This window comes from Xiphophorus maculatus, chromosome 2 (genome assembly GCF_002775205.1).
Source record: "Xiphophorus maculatus strain JP 163 A chromosome 2, X_maculatus-5.0-male, whole genome shotgun sequence".
NCBI classification, from domain to species: Eukaryota; Metazoa; Chordata; class Actinopteri; order Cyprinodontiformes; family Poeciliidae; genus Xiphophorus; species Xiphophorus maculatus.
This window is the reverse complement of record NC_036444.1, coordinates 31066782-31083561: the sequence shown is the minus strand read 5'-3', so window position 1 is coordinate 31083561 and position 16780 is coordinate 31066782. Positions and strand designations below refer to the sequence as shown.

Sequence of the window (16780 nt, the reverse complement as noted above, 5' to 3'; positions counted from 1 at the left end):
TAGAAGATTTAAGTTATGAAAAAACACTGGGTTTCTCATTCTCCCTGGGTTAAATATCACTGAATGGAGTCAGATTTCAGTGAACCAAGGAGAGTTTTGGTGCTTTATTGTTTGCTATTGTCCACTGAAAATGTCGCATGTTTTCCCGTCAGGTCAAAGATTGTAGAATACTGCACACTTTCATGCCACATTCATTTTGGACACTTGCCTTTTAGAGAGTGAAAAGCTAAAGCTCATGGAAAATGGTGGGGACATAGTGGCAAAGAATGGTAACAATAATGTGTAGAAATGTTATCTAATCATAATCAATGTAATCATCATCTCAATTTTCAGCATCAGTATCACTATTAAATGCTTTAATTTACTATAAGTTAACAACTTTTAGATGTTTGTGTTTACCGTAGAGGGTAAACGATCAGGATGATGGGTAGGTCTAGACTTGGCTTAGAACATGTTATAAAATGTTTTAGCAAACATACAACACAGGAGTTGAATACTTTTTAAAGTTCCAAAAAGTGTCAACTGTACACAGACGCGTAAAATATAAGGGAACGTCATTCAGGTACATGTTGATTCTGAGAAGTCAGGAAACACAAATATAGCTGCTTTCTGAAGGTTGCCCTTATCCACAGCCAGAAGCCTAAAACATCTAAAACTAACAGCTTAGGCTGGTCAAGGAGCCACATTTAGCCCTTCAACACAACCAGGTAGGCTGGAATGAGAAAAACAAAGACAACAAAGAACAGCAGTGATCAGCAGACAGAGTCTCCATCAGCCTACTTGCTAAACGGCTGTTTGGAAGTGATACCAGAAAAACAGCTGTTATTTCCCCCCATTGCAAATACAAACATGATTATCAGTGTTTATTATTAATGCATTTCCTTTTCTGACTGAATAAATCAACTCATCAGTGAAGGATTGAGTGGGTTGCTGTGATTAGACATTCATGCATTTTATTTCTTCCTACATCTTTACCAGGACATGAAAATGGCCGATATGGAAATCTCAAGTAATTTTGTATTTCATTACCCAACCATGTGTATCTTATATCTGACTGATATCAGAGACAGGAGAATTGGATTTCTTCTCTAGATATCTACCTGGTTCCACTGAAACACACCTCCACCACTAGACTGTCATATTGTAGCAAAACGATAAAAAAAAATCCCAAAGCCTTTCAGTTTAAATATGATTAATATATTTCTATTTAGCACTTTCCCCCAGTTTTCATTAGCAGGAGCTATGTTAAATTTGCTCAGAGTCAGGATCAGATCTCAGTCCAGCTTACAACCACAGGCAGTAAATCACTTCAGCCAAACCTGCTGACAAACATTCTGCTTACATTAGCAGCACAATTATTCTCTGCAGATAGTAATCTTTGGAGCAGGAGCTGACAGTCTCTGAGAGGAGACGAGTCTGATATGTGGCTCTCTTGCTGCTGCGCTCCATTCTTCCCTCCCCCTCTTTCTTTCCTGTCTTGGCACGTCAGATCTTGAGAAATATTTGGGAGCGCACGGCTGATTTGTTCCATGACAGAAAGAATGTTTCACCCAGCAGCAGCATCCAGCTGCAGCTGGACAGGTATTGCTTTAGGAAACTAAGTCTTAAATTGTCCTTACAGGGATACGGCGCTAGAAGAGCTCTGTTACTTTACTTAGCTTTATTGCCCAAGAAATCTGACACACAAGGAATTTAACCCAGGCTGTAAATCTCTTCCGTTTCACACACAAACTGAAGATGCATGAACAGAGCTACACATCAACAAAGGTAAAAGTAGAGACATGTTTAACTATGTTAGCTTTCATTTCTCTATGAAAAACTATACATTTTTGATTTTCAAAGTCTTGAACAATGTCAATCATGGCAGGAGGTGAGATGTGCAAAAGAAACAAATTGTTTAAATAGGCGCTTGCAGTGTGGATTTTACCTACAGACACTGATTTTGTTCCCTTCAGGCAGATCCAGATTTGTTTTGATGAGCGATAATTCCATCTGAAAAAAAAATCATGCCTCAGGCTATGACTAACAGGAGGAATACGGGCCAGGATAGTGTAGGCTCCAGTGGGAGTGGCCTGGGATTGCTTAACCTGTTTGCAGACAACACAGCGAGGTATTTATGTGTGCTACATTTTCATGAACAACCCTAGTGCTGACAGCTAAGCTGCTGGCAAGACACCACAGGCAAATCATGCACAAAAACATCACTTTAAGAGCAGGCTTAGAGAGTAGATATTTTTACTATTATTCTGACTGAGGTTTTTGTAAGTGTTTGTCATGGAGCAAACTGGTAGAAATTTGGGTACCAAAATTGTTTGCCAGCATCCAGTAACAAGGTATACCATGGTTTGAAAAAGTCACAGTTTAAAAATCACAAAACAGATTCTATTCATGTATTTCCTTTGTATTCATTTAAAAATAATACAATCTAATTACTTCACCTTACTTACAAAAAGCAAACTTGCTGCCTCAAAAAAGTAAAGTTTACAAAGCTTAAAAATGTTAGCATGTGCAAGTTATACATCTCAAGCTTACACCAATTGAGTCTGTTATTGGCAGTAATTCCCTGATCCTTACATCAATGAAATCATTTCACCCTCAGCATGTTGAAAATGGAAATCCATCCTTGGAGTTGAGGAAACTAATCAGGTCAAACATACACCTAAACTAAAGCAACTCAAAACTGAAAATGTTTAATATTGTCAGAATATATTTTCACAATATATTTTTGTTTTAATACCCTCAAACTGTTGGACTTTTGATTCAACTTATCATGTTGTCAGGATCTCTTAACTGTCCATTCCAGAAAATAACAACACATTTGGAAATGATTGTGTTCAACATATGACAGAAGATCCACAGAGCAGCATATATTTAAGGGCTTTCCCAACCAGTACTTACACATCAGAGGTAAAACCTGTCCACACATGCTCTGTGATAACAAACCAGCTTTACCTCTGTGCTAAAAACATCTTTGTGATGCAGACACAAGTCCTCATCTTTACACTGGGATACAACGTTTAAAACCACAGAAGCTCAAGACAGCTCTGGATCAGCAAGAAGAGTCCTCATGTATGAACACTGAAGACTAAATCCAAGCTGAAGGAATCTGGCTGAGGTTGGTTTTTCAGCTATAGAAGCAGAGGTTTGCTCATAAATCCTCTGAGAAAGCTGCAGCTGAGACGTCACCTTGGACAATGACTCAGCACTGAGCAGCGGACAAACACGCCGTGATTCACAGCATGTTGTCAGCTAACTGGAGTGCCAATCCAGACACAACAATACACAGACAGATACTGTTCATATGGATGGTGCACATGCTCCTGCTCTGAGACAGCCAGGAAGGGATAAGAGTTGAGAAATTCAGCTCAGAAAAAAAAACACGCTGCATAGCATCAAAACAAAATACACTCCTCCCTTGAGAGGCGCTTCAAGAACAACGCCCCTGCTGCACTGTACACTCCTACACTGTGTGGTCAGGAGTGGATGACACATCTTTTTTGACCTGATGCCAATTTTGAGACTCATTCAATGTCAGTGTTATCTACATGGAGTCTGATCTACAGCACAAACCAAAAATCAAAGAGAGCTACCTTTGATTCAGTATCAATGAGATCATTTCATCCCTTTTCTTTTATGGCTTTTATTTCAACATGTGGATTTTTTTAAGAGCTCAAAATTGAATAATTGGGAGAATAGCAGTAAATATGACAACATATTTCCATATTTGTAGTGAAATTTCAGATGGAAACATAATGCATCTGTAGTTTCATTAATTATTGAGTTGTGAACTGACAAGGCGACTCCTCAGAATCATCACAGACTAATTGTGGTTTGGTTTTATAAAATAGAATGGCAGTAATTCAGAATCAATTTCTATTTCCAACCAACAGCAATTTCAGCCTGCAAGTTCAGTCTGTAATTATTAAATAATGTTATTCATTCCACATCTAAAACAAAAACCCACTAACATTTAGTAGAAGTTAATTTGGTCCGGTCAAGTGATGACTGCAGGGTTCTGATCCACAGTGAGGGCAGATCACAATGGGTCCGACTCCATTAACTCACTGCCTCACTGACTGACTGCTGTAGTTCTACTTCTACTTTATTCATTTGGTGTCCCATCAAATACAGCTCTTTACATGAGCAAAGTTAGACTTGTTCTGTAAACGTTTTAGCCTATTTCTGAAAGTTGTTTTTTAAAACCAAATCAGTTAAATCATTTCAGAGATTACTGGAAGGGAGAATATGGACAAAATAGACTTAATTCAGTTTACAGTTTGATATTTCACTTACAGTCTTTTAAAAGTTTTTGAAACATGTACACAGTATGTGACTGAGGCGCAGATATGAATGATTCTGAACTGATATGCAACTATTAAAACATGATTATGTTTAAACTAATTTCGACAAATCCAGAAGGCTGAATGATGTAAGAACAGCACCAGGTCAGTTTACAGTAAACACACAACAAAGTCTCTAAGATGGCTGAACCAGAACCAGAACCAGAAACTGAACCAGAAACTTCCGCACTAAAGAGAAAACTGGTTTGGAGCCGAGCCACACCAAATCCGTTGCACAAAACTAAGATACAATATTCTGAAGCAGGACAGACATGAGGAACTGCATCACACAGTCCAACACGGAGGTAGCAGTAAAAACTCATTACAAAGTTCATTGAAACTTTTTTCTGTAAAGGATTAGAAATCTAATTGAGTTGTTGAGAAGCAGGGCTTGGCATCATTTTGAGGTCCTTTCTGTCAGGTCAGTTTGCCACAATCAGGATGATTAACAATCAGCATAAACCAACCAGATTATAATATCATTCCAATCAAGTTGAATCTGATCAAAATATTCAGATTGGGGCATTCTTATGATGCATTTTTATTCTCATCTGCCAGTAGTTATGATTATTTACATCCATGTAAACATGCTAACATGTCCACACTCTAAAACAAGAACAAAACAAAGTCAGGAGGTCTTTCAGGAGAGCAGGGAGGATGTCTCTAACGTGAACGTGTGAACTGATATTGGCATAAATGTCCACATGTTTGGGTAAGTACAGCTATGGTGTTGTTCACCAAATGAGAGCGGTGAGGACTTCATATTTGGAAAAAGAGCTGAAAAGGAAAGTAGCAGAGGATGATCTTTAGGGATTTTGCTTTAGTTACTGATGAAGTAAGAAGATTGTTCAGATGACGTAAAGCAAAAGGTCATGTGGGGAGTTGGGGGGTGCACCCTGTTGCACAAGTAATTGATTTATAAACAGCCATATGAAATGTAATTAAACTGAATTATGAAACAGCTACTTGATAAATATGACAGAATATGTTGAAGGACCTGGCTCAAGAGATATTTTGATGAAAACAGAAAAAAAAGATGTCAAGATTATAATGACTGAATTTATGGATCTTAAGGTGAGTTCTCCTCTAGGTATGGGAAATGCCTACACTCTGAGCTGATTGCATCAGAATGTTCAATTTACTGACAACAGTTAGAGTAATCACTTAGCCAATGAAAAATACAAACCATTTGTAGTAATACGCTTCCAGTTTGGGGAAAAATCAGTAAGACAAGAATAGATTCCCAAGAGAGCGGAGCTGAAACAATGGTGCTGGGAAGAGGATGACCTCTATTGTTTAACAAAGTAATCCCTCCCTGCAAAACGCCAACCAGAGACCAGCGGACAAGTCAGTCAGGGCCAGAAGAGAATCATTTAGCCAGCAGCAGGTACTAACGTCAGACCAAAATGTTAAACATGTTGGACTAGATTTAATATGATAAATAAACAGCAGGTGTAAATGCCAGCCTGGTTTCATCTGAGTTCTCTATTCACATTTTCTGTCCAAACTGAAAAAATAATTTCAATAAACAATATTTTGAGATTTTCAAAGATAAATATATTGCTTCTGATCACAATGAAATAAATCAAGTCATATGTTTTATATTTCATAATGCTTCTGAGTGAAAGAGAGCAGCGCCTGCCTTGTGGGTGGCTGACTGGCATCAGTCACACATGATGCCTCTGGATGAGCTGTTAGGTGAAGTAAGTCAGAGTCGGCAGAAAAGTCGGAACTTTTCTAACCAGCTGGTTCTGGATAACCGGTCAGATAACTCACAGCTCCAGGTGGGACATTAGAGCAGTATGAGCACATTAGACTGCAGTCAGTGGAGCGGTTGGTTAGAGTGTGTGCTTTTCTGTCATGTTGGGGACAGAGGGGAATTCCAGGTCTCCATGACTCAGCCAGTAAATCAGTGACAAGAACAAGATTTATGTCCTCACACAAGGTCAATTCCTTAAAATCTTCCTTTCAGTTTATATTTAGATTTAAGTGTAAAATGACAGACTGAACTTATATGAGGAACTGCGTTAATTCTGAACAGATATATCTGAGTGGCTTCCAGAAGTTCCAGAAGACTGAAACCAGAACCTCAAAATATATTGATCTGATAAAGTAGCAGTCAGTCAGTCAGACATAGATCACTTTGATTTGACCATTTTCCCACCCTGAGGGGGATATTTTTCACCAGTGTGATGTTGGACAGGATGTCATCGTAGCTTTATAACCACAGCCTTCCTGCACAGACAGCAGCACTGATAGTTTACTGATATTACTGGATTAGACATTGGCAAAGTAAGAAATGATATTTCATCCTCAGTGCCAGGTGTGAAGCTGATTTTCAAACAACAAAAAATAAAGAGAAAAAAATTGCAACATGTAAATTAAGTCAAATTTTAGGTCTGTGTAAGCTGTCACTTAAACACTTGAAACTGAGACATCACCAAACATATCCAGTCGAGTTGGTCCACAAAGTTGACTGTAGACTGAATTCAGAGTCACCTGTGAATAATTTAGGCTAAATTGAACATTCTGCTAGACCTTTTACTGGAGTTTCCCTGTGGGAAATAATAAATAAAGAATTTATTCCAGATAGTACATTCAGATATTGTTTTCATATCTTCAAATAAATATTTAGAGTCATCATCCTGGTCACTGAGGCTTCACAGTGGTGCAGTTGGTAGCTCTGCTGCCTTGCAGCAAGACGGTCCTGGGTTCGATTCCCGGCCCTGGGTTCAGTTTGCATGTTCTCCCTGTCATGTGTGGGTTCTCTCTGGGTACTCCAGCTTCTTCCCACAGTCCAAAAACAAGACTGTCTGTCTAACTTCTCCTTGGTTGCATCTACTTGCTGATCAAGAAAAGTTATGACATAAAAAGATCAGTATCTTATCCTATAATGTAGTTTTTCATACATCAAACTTGAGACTAAAAGTGAAGTTTGAATCACATTGCATTTTAAGCAATACTGTGTTTCCTTATTAAAAGCACTTTGAACTGCCAATTCAAAGGAATTGAATTGTTTTTACTAACATTATTCCTTCATATATTTATTTTATTTGCTTAAGTAGCTACTACAGTTTTTTATTTGGTTCCTCAATTATTTGTGAGAATAACTGATCAATTACTAAAGTACTAAAATAATGGTTTACAACAACGTTGGAATATAGCTTTAGAACCCAGCCTTGCTTAAACTTCTCCTCAGCTCCAGTTTTCTCTCTCTGGTGTTTTCCTTGCTCCTAATGATGTTGGTTCATTCATTCAGTCGATCTATTACTTGAATCCTAGCAGAATATTTTAAAGTTCATAGTTATAGTGTGATAAAAGGTGGAAAATTGTAAAGTGGATAAATACTTTTCTAAATGTTTGGCTTATTCAAACCAAAACAGTGAAACGGGTAAATAAGCATCAGTATACGCCTCATGTTTCTGTTGAGAGAGAGAAACAGATTTTCAGTGGTCTGGAGGGAAACCTCTTGGTCTCTTTAAGGTTTTTCTGAAGTCGCAGACCATTCACAAAAATGATGTGGGATCATTAACATGACACAAAGATCCGACTACATGGACCTACTTGTCTCCATTCTGTCTCTAAGAGTGGTACTGAAGGATGAGGAACAGCCAGCAGTGGAGCTCTGACAGAGCAGCAGCTGTGTGCCAACTCACTGGAATGCTATCCCATATTAATTACACACTAATTACTGGCGTGTAATTACTTGTTCAACTCACAGCAATCTACTCTGCAGTGTTTCTCTGTCTGCTACATTCCTGACTGTGTAGTTACCCTAAACACACAAACATGGAGGCAGGATGTGAACCACACAACTGAAGTCTCACAAACAATAGCAGGGAATGTCAGGGACTGTTAGCTACTCCCAGCTAGCCGAAGCTTTTCTCTTAGACTCGAGTTCGTTCGTCTCTCCTGCCCTTTGGCCATTAAATCTGTATTTCTCTCTACCATGTTACTGAGTCAGCAGAAACACACACACGTACACACACTGAATACCCCCCAGCCCCATCTGTCCCATTCTGTCTTTAGTTTCTCACTTTTCCAGAGTAATAAACCCATCCAGTTGCACCTCAGACCTCCTCCTTTGGATGGTCTCTCTTTTCCATATTTTCCATTTTGCCTTCATTTAACATCATCGTTAGCTCGGCTGTCGATCTTCTCTCTGCACCTTAACCTTTAATAAGAATGGGAGGAGTTTTAAACTTTATGTTCACATTCCACTACAGCGCAGTCAAAGTACACACACACACACACACACCCTGCTGAGAGCCAACAAAAGGTAGGAATCCACAGAGAAAAAAAGTTAACTCCAGTTTCTCTCCCTCCTCCCTGTCTTTTTCCCCCCTCAGCTCCCTCCACCCCCGCCTCAGTCCAGACAGAGCTGAGGTATAACAGGTCCTGCTCAAATCCTCAAATGCTAAACCAATAACATGCAGTCAAACACCAAGGAAAGAAAAAAACCCTGAGGAAGCAGTAATTTTCCACACACATACACACTCACCAAATAGTTCATTTTATCCCTGGAGCTGTGAGCTAGATGGTGTAATTCCAGGACAGGACTTTCTCAGTCCCTGGGAGACACTTAGATCCTGAAGGAAGATCCTCAAGTTCCCCCCGAAAACCCCTTCAGCTTTACCCCTCCTCCCTCCTCCCTCTTCTTTCTTTTTCCTCTCCGTAGCCCCTTTAGTCTGGTTCTGTCTTCTTTTCAGCACTCAACCAGATCCCGATGCATCCTACTACTTCCTGATCTCACACAACAAGAATGAGAGTGCTGCGTGGCCCATCTACCAGCCCCCTGCTGCCCCTTCCTTCTCCCCTGATCACTCCTATCTCTGCGAGAGGAAAAGAGGGAGGAGAGAGGAACCCGACACGTCACTTCCTCTCAGATCCTGGTATCCCCTGTCTACACTGGTCATTTGAGCTCTTATCATGCAAATGGCTTTGCCCTCCCAATGTCCCCACTGCTCCTTCTCTTTCACCCCCTGGCTGTGAGAGACCGTCAGTGCACTGTAGACGTTCTGCCCAACAAACACAGCAAACACGTCACGTCATTTTTTCAGCCTGAGGCCTGATAAAAATCAACTGGATGTAAAAGCACAACAAACAGAAATCTGCTGAAGAAATCTTAGCGAAACCAGCATTTCCCATATTCCTGCAGATTTCAGTGGTGAAAAGCAGAACTGGTCTGAGATCCTGACCTGTTGTATAAAAACCACAATATGTTTCTCTATGTGTTTAATTTATTTGTATAAAGTGCCTCCTGAAAGAATCACAATGCTTGACTTTCTTTGCATTTTGTTATGTTAGAAGCTTATTCTAACTCAAACTGAAAAATAATATTTAAACAACAAGATAAACACAGAATAGATCACAATGCCTAACAAAAAAGTTCAGGTCGAGGTGTAAACCTATAAAAAAATTTAAAATTCAACAAAATACATTCGTAGCTAATGTATGCAAATTTCACTGACTGCATTAAAACATGGCTCTCTTGGTTTTGGGGGATTTTCTCCCAGCCTTCTCTCTGGGCTCAGGATCAGTCAGGTTGAATGGGCAGAATAAGCAGGTTATATTTTCAGGTGCACAGATGGATTTAAGTCTCATTTTCCTGTGTGACTGTGATCTATATCTGGCTGCTATCATCTTAAAATATGTTTGGTGTCCAGCCTAGAAATGTCTATTTTGGACTAATCAGTGCAGATAATAACTGTATTTGTTGTGGCTTGACAATCTGTAAGCTGTCACCAGGTAATGTTTAATCAAATTGACCTTTGCTTTTCAACAACAGTTTTTTTCCTTCTTGCCTCTCTACCATAAACCCCTGATTGGTGGATTGGTGAAGAGTGTTAGTGAAGTTTAACTGTATGGGTGGTTCTCCTTTCTCTCCGCCCCAATGACTATTGTGTTCGTGGTCCCCTCTGACCAAGGCCCGTCTTCCATTTCCAGTAAGGGAGACCAGTGTTCAGTACTGCTGGACCTGGTTCTTATTCTTTCACAGATTTCTGCTTTGACACAAGTTAATGAGGTCTACTGGACGTTCCTCTGACTCCATTGTTTGGTTTCTGCTCTAATGTAAAGTGTTGACTGTGAGACCTTATCAGGACAAACGTCCCATTCAAAATTATTTCCAATCAACTGAACGTGATAAAGGTGGATAGTTTCAGAAACATCTCAAGTATGGATGTAAGATGTACCTGACCTCACTTCTTCATTCAAAAGGGTGTGAATACTTTTGTCTCTATGATATTAAATGCTTACATTTTTTTATGAATTTACAAAGTGCCTGAAAATATGTTTTCACTTTGTCATTACAGTGTGCTGTAGTGACTATTCTGAAATCAGATGAAAAACAAGTCTAAAAAAAATAGATTTAAAAGAAATAAAGTAGAGAAAACTGACTAAACAGTATATCGGCCTTGTACAGTCAGCTATGTTGATCAGTTTTTAATAATTACCTACATTTGTAAATGAGTCCCAGATCTCACCAAATGAATATGGTATAGAAATGAGCATGACTGATTTTATTTAGGCCATAACTGGACTATACATATTGCAAAGTGAGCTATCCAGAAGATCAATTATAACCTTTTTATATTTGTAGTTCCTCAAAATTGAAGATATGAAATGAAGCTATACAAATAAATATACAAACCACCTATTTATTTGTCACCAAATTAGTTTTAAGATGCTTTAGGTGAAAACGTAGACTCCAGCGCTTCATCTATGTAGTCAGTTTATCAGGAAAGAAGCTACTTTCAGAGCAGTAGAGCGCTTTTTAGCTAGTCTGTAGCATTTACGTGAAACTGAACCATGAGTGAGCTGGATGTTCATTTTCATGACCACCCCGCTCTGCCTGATGTTGTAGCTTCAGGCAGAAATGACTGTGTTGGATTTACTGAAAAAAGTGAACAAGCTATTAATGTTTCCATATTTTTTGTCAAAGTTTGAATAGAGCCAGTAACTGTTTCAATCAAATATTTTCTAGTAGTTTCTAATTCAGAAAAGCTAGGCTTTGGTTGTTGCTTTAGTTATTACAACATACTCAGATTTATTAAGTTAACTGAAGATTTTACAGTGTACTTGCAAATTTCACTGACTGCATTAAAAAAGTTTAATAATTAATACAAGGTTCAGTTTTGCTTGATCCACTTGACAGAATTAAGTTCACTTGGATTTTCCTTTTCATGTAACAAAATAAGGAAAAACTTTAAACTAAGAACAGTCTTGCTTGATAAGCATACAAATTTAGGCAACCAGTTGCATAATTTATTTAAATAAATGCAGCAGAATATTTTTATCGTTGTAGTTAAAGCCAAGATATTTATCATTAGGGATAAATTTTAGACACATGAAGTTGGATGGTGTTGATTATTTTCACTTTCTTAAACCCTGACTCTTTGAAATATGAACAATGTTTGGTAGATAAATGCCACAGAGATGCATTTTGGGAAAAAATCCCCCAGTCAAGCTGAGCCAACTGACTTTTCAGCCACCACTGCCTGGGATCCATGTTGACAACAGCTCTATTATGTCTGGTCCATACTGCACGATTGCCAACTATCCACAAGATCATACCACACACCTACACACACTGCCCCACAGCCCTCCATGTCAAACTGACCTCCACACACACCAACACTGTGCAGAACAAAAAGACACAACTCTGCAAGGTGTAGGTCAGGGACAATCTGAATATGCTAATGTTCTCTGTAGGGAGGCAGCACTTGTTCTGTCTCAGTTCAGATGAAGGACATCTTCACTCACACTGCCATCTTTCTGTGTGCAGGACAATTTTTTGTTTAAGCTTTAAAAACAGTGGTGGCTGATGAAAGTTCCTGACTAGCCTTCCTCCTGTCTTCCTCTCTCCCTGTTCAGAGCTGATGCTGGCCTGCATCAGACCTCAGCAAACTTTTACATTTCTGGTTGACAGCACTGCCTAATCGGCTGAGAGGAAGGAGAATCCTGCCAAAAGTTGTACTTGCACACAGGTGAGGGAATTTGAGTCTTACAAAATTTTTTGCTTTTGTCAAGGTCTGTAAATAGACCTTGACAAAAAATAATTTAACTTGTGTAATCACTTTTTACAAGAAAAATCTTTTTTACACATATAAATTCTTATGCATGGATGCACAAAGATAAAGTTTCATACATCCCAGTTTAGCAGGTGGCAAAGTGTATTTGCAACTACACATTCATAAGCACAACATTACATATTTAGATACTCATGGACACACATCAGTATCTAAATTCTCAGACATTTTATTTTATAAGGCTATAAAACTCAAGTCACAGGTTGCTGTGGTGGTGCAGGGGTAAAGCACAACCCAGGTAATCAGGCCTTGGTCCTCGATGCGCCGTCACAGGTTCTGATGATTACTGCATGTCTTCCCCCTCTGTCATTACCCACTTTACTGTTTGACCTCTCTCAAATAAAGGCCACTGGAGTCAATAAAAACCTCAAGTCGCAACTACATGGTCTGATTTACAAGGACAAAATATATGACTGGAATTTGTGTCCATAGTAGAGAGCACTACATGGTTCAAGTGGGTTATGAACAACAAAGCAGCCACCAAGCATCACCGTAATATTGAACTAATGTTATTTTTCTGAAATGTTACAGGTTTTGCAGCAGATGTAAATCTGACCAAAAACGTTCCACTTAAATAGAACTTAAATAGCTCAGTTTTTGTTACTCGCCATATCAATCAATGGCTATAACTTTATATCAAGTAATGCTGAGGAAGCAAGTGTAGTAAAAGAAATATTGCCACCCAAATGTTGGAGTTTGCCATCACTTCAAAATGTTAAAAATGTTTGGCTTAAAAATAGCAATAAACTCAAAATGATGCTGTATTGCAGTGATCTGTTGATTTTGCGTGAATTTTTGCAATCATTGAATCACAAAAAACTGATGGGACTGAAACTTTCACAGCCACCGCAATGAAAATCCTCTGTGCGCTCCACTGGATGAGGTCAAAAAATGTTTCCTTATCTAATAACGGCACACAGCATATTTCTCTCTTCAGTCTTCTCTGATGCTTACTTTGAACTTTGATCTGCACCATGTCTAGATGTCTAAATGAACTCAGATATGTGATTGGCTGATTTGCTATTTTGGTTAACAAGCAATTAAAAGGCGTAGCTAAAAGCGACCAATAAGCTTAGGTTTTGTGTCTACTAGAGTTTAAACATTTTGTCAAATGCACCTTCTTTACATTTTTCATGCATGTTTCCTGAAGCTAAAACATTTTGCTGCTTACTGACTGTGATAGTTTGGTGTCATATCTATATTGTTCTCTGAACATGAATGGCCATATTTATGATTCCACTGACTTTTTTGTACCATAAATGTCATGAAAGAAGCATTGTACATGACAGGCATCTGGGATCATTTCGCTCCAGCTTGCATGCCTAAGGTCAACAGTCTTTACAAGAGCAATCTCATTTATCATGGGACTCAGTTCACTGCACAGTAGGAACCATTCAGATGTGGTTGAGTCATTATGATGAAACATGTCACTGTACAATACCAAAGGTCTGCTGTAAAAAGCTAATTAACTGTGTTCATTAAATTCTACATTTTTCCAGCTTTTATGAAGCTGACAGGATCCAGAGATTTTGGTTGTGGTTTAAACAAAGTTTCATTGATTAACATCTGAGGGTCCAGATTGAGCCAGTGTCCTTAGCGTAGCCTCAGAAATATTACGAATACGTTTTTTGTAAAATTGGCATTAGATGAATACAATAAATAGGAATATTTAGTAAATTTTGCATTATTGTTTTAGCACTGATTTCACTGAATATGGACCACATGAAGCAAGTGCAACTCACCCACAGCATGCAGGTGATGAGCAAAGTAGACATTAAATGTTTGAAAATCACAGGTAAACAGGGTTGCAGGAATCAAGTGTTTTAGTCTTTTGAGTATTTCTTAGTTATGGACCAATCAGTCAGCAAGTGGTCAAAACTGGAACAGTTTTCCTTAATGTGTTTTGATCGCTGATACTGACAATAAAAAACTGACAAATCTGGAGCATTAAAAGCTCAGAAAAAAAGTCACTTTCTATTCTGTAACAACATTTTAAAGAAGCTTAGCTGACTGCAATCAGTTTTCACCACTATTCCTCCTCTAGAGCCAAAAAGTGGGAGTAAAATAAATTGTGCTTTTACTTTTGCATCAGAACCATCACTAAAGCTACATCTTCATGATGGAACTCGCCCTTAACTCACCCTCAAAGTAGATTCACTCTCAACTCTGTATCAGTTGCATTAAAATAATTATTGTTCACATTAATATTATTGTTGGGGCCAGCTCTTTGACTAGGCCACTAACTGCTAAAGGGGGTGCTGCTGTGGCAACCCAAAAGAAACAAAGTAAAAATGAAAGACATATCATGAAATAAATAATAGCACCTTGACTGCAGCCCTCTCCTTATACTCTGTATTGAAAACAGAAATTCTAGGAAAATAAAAAATCTCTGGTTGTTCCTCATTCTGATGGACTTCTCACTGCCGCCTATCAAACGCTCCAGAAAGGAAAACTGAAGTCACCAACCAATGTGCCACAACCAGCTGATCCAATGTAAGTTGGTAGAGGAATATTTATGTCTGACAGTGAATGTTGAAGCTGAAGTTACCCTATGACCTGCACAGTTTGTGTTTTTCATCTTAAAAAGCTGTGAGCTCATGCTAGAACTGTTTTAAATGATTTCACCATTTTAGAAAACCAACAGAATCTAGTGAACACTGAGACAGCCTACTATTATTATGCAAAAAGCTGTGAAATAAAATATATTTGATGGTACATATGGTTTCCACAGAGATGTCTCAGTCATGAATATGTATCCATCACCTCCCCATCAGGCTCTGATCAGTGCAGCTCGACTCAGTTTCTAACAATGAATTCAGGATGTAGAGAAACAAAGCAAACCCATAAGGTCAATATTAGTTCTCTAAACACATCTCATTTACTTACACAGGACATAAAGCATTACAACTTAACAGCATATGCTAAATACAGAAATTCAACTTTTTTCAGTCAGGAAGGATTCTGGGAGCTGCAACAAATAGTTCTTTTTAGAATAGAGTGTATGGAGGAAGTGATGTTTTCACTTATGCATGTTTAACAGCCTTCACAGCATCCCGAGTAATAAATATTACACTGAAGCTGTTTAGTGACATTTCAAACACAACAACTTGTCAGTCTTAAAAGTATTAATTTACTCTGAAGTAAATTAATACTCTGACTCCAGTCCATGCAGCTGGCTGTGAGGGAGAAGCACACGTCACACAGCCCTCATTCGGTTCTGGATGAAGCACTTCCTGGAGAGCATTTTTGAAACTATTGTGTTGTTTTAAGTCCAGACCTGTTGCCCTGGACCAAAACGTCTGGGGCTCTTTCTGTATGAAGTCTGCATGTTCTCTCTGTTCTCTGTGGCTTTTCTCCTGCTCTCAGGTTTAAATCTGTTGAGCATGTGGTTGTCTGTCCTGTGTTGCCCTATGATGGAGTGGTAACATGTGCAGGACGCACCCACCCAGGATATTGCTGCCATAAAACAAATCCTTTTACCATAAAAAATATAATAGATAATAAAACTCTCCAGTTACCCTTTTTATTTAACAATTTGCCATTTAGTTTTACAGCTTTAAAAATATTTCCTTCCTGATACCCTCGTATTTTCCTCATACCACTCATTAAAGTGGGGCCTTATGTACGGTTTATCATGGTGGAGCTCACCATGGAGCTCAATATCCCACCACATAATATGGTACAAACTTAAGATATTAATTATGGTCTGTTTTAACTATATTTTGAGAAAATGTGTAACTGGACACATAATGACCAGACTCCACTCATCTTTATTTTTATTTACAGAAAAAGCAGATCATTAGTTATTGTTGGAACTGTGTGTGCATTTTGTTATGGTCAAGTAAATATCCACTGATGGCTTTATGTTTGAAAAATCACTCAGGAGTCCCTAAAGGCTTGTTTCCATTTTCTCACTAGTTTAAAGCTTTTTATTCAATCCGTTTGCTTGAAGATGTCAAGTTTTTATTAATACAGTGGTACTTGAAAGATAAAATATAAATGTTTCTTATGAAATAAAAATTGTGCTGGGCTTTGTGTACATGCCTCAGCTCGAACTTATTTAACATTCCATAAAGTTAAAGTTCTTAAAGTTAAATATTTGCTGCCTGTTTTGTTTGACTGGTTTAACCTTCTCTAAAATGATGGCAGATTACAATGATTGAGTTCTGTCAAGTAATCCACTAAGGACTGACTGGGAAGGACTAAAGAATATGAAACTGAACTGATTTTAATGATCAAATGATTGGTGGTAATAACTTTGAGGTTTATGAATCTGTAATATGAAATAAGTAGTGTTTTCAAAATAAAACACTCTCTGGGACTACAGCTGGGATTTGCTCAGACTTCATG

General features: G+C 38.4%; 1 protein-coding gene across 2 annotated transcripts in view; it reads right to left on the bottom strand.

Annotated features, from left to right (window-relative positions):
• bcar1 (BCAR1, Cas family scaffolding protein) overlaps nucleotides 1–16780 on the bottom strand; it is a 47920-nt gene that overhangs the window by 21969 nt on the left and 9171 nt on the right. Inside the window, exon 1 of one of the 2 annotated variants that reach the window (XM_023350584.1) lies at nucleotides 8842–9188. The exons of the other annotated variant lie outside the window; for it this stretch is intronic. Within the exon in view, the coding sequence (XP_023206352.1) occupies nucleotides 8842–8853 (12 nt within the window). The 5' untranslated portion in view covers nucleotides 8854–9188. Of the gene's footprint in view, nucleotides 1–8841; nucleotides 9189–16780 lie in introns of those variants that run through there. 2 annotated transcript variants of the gene reach the window in all.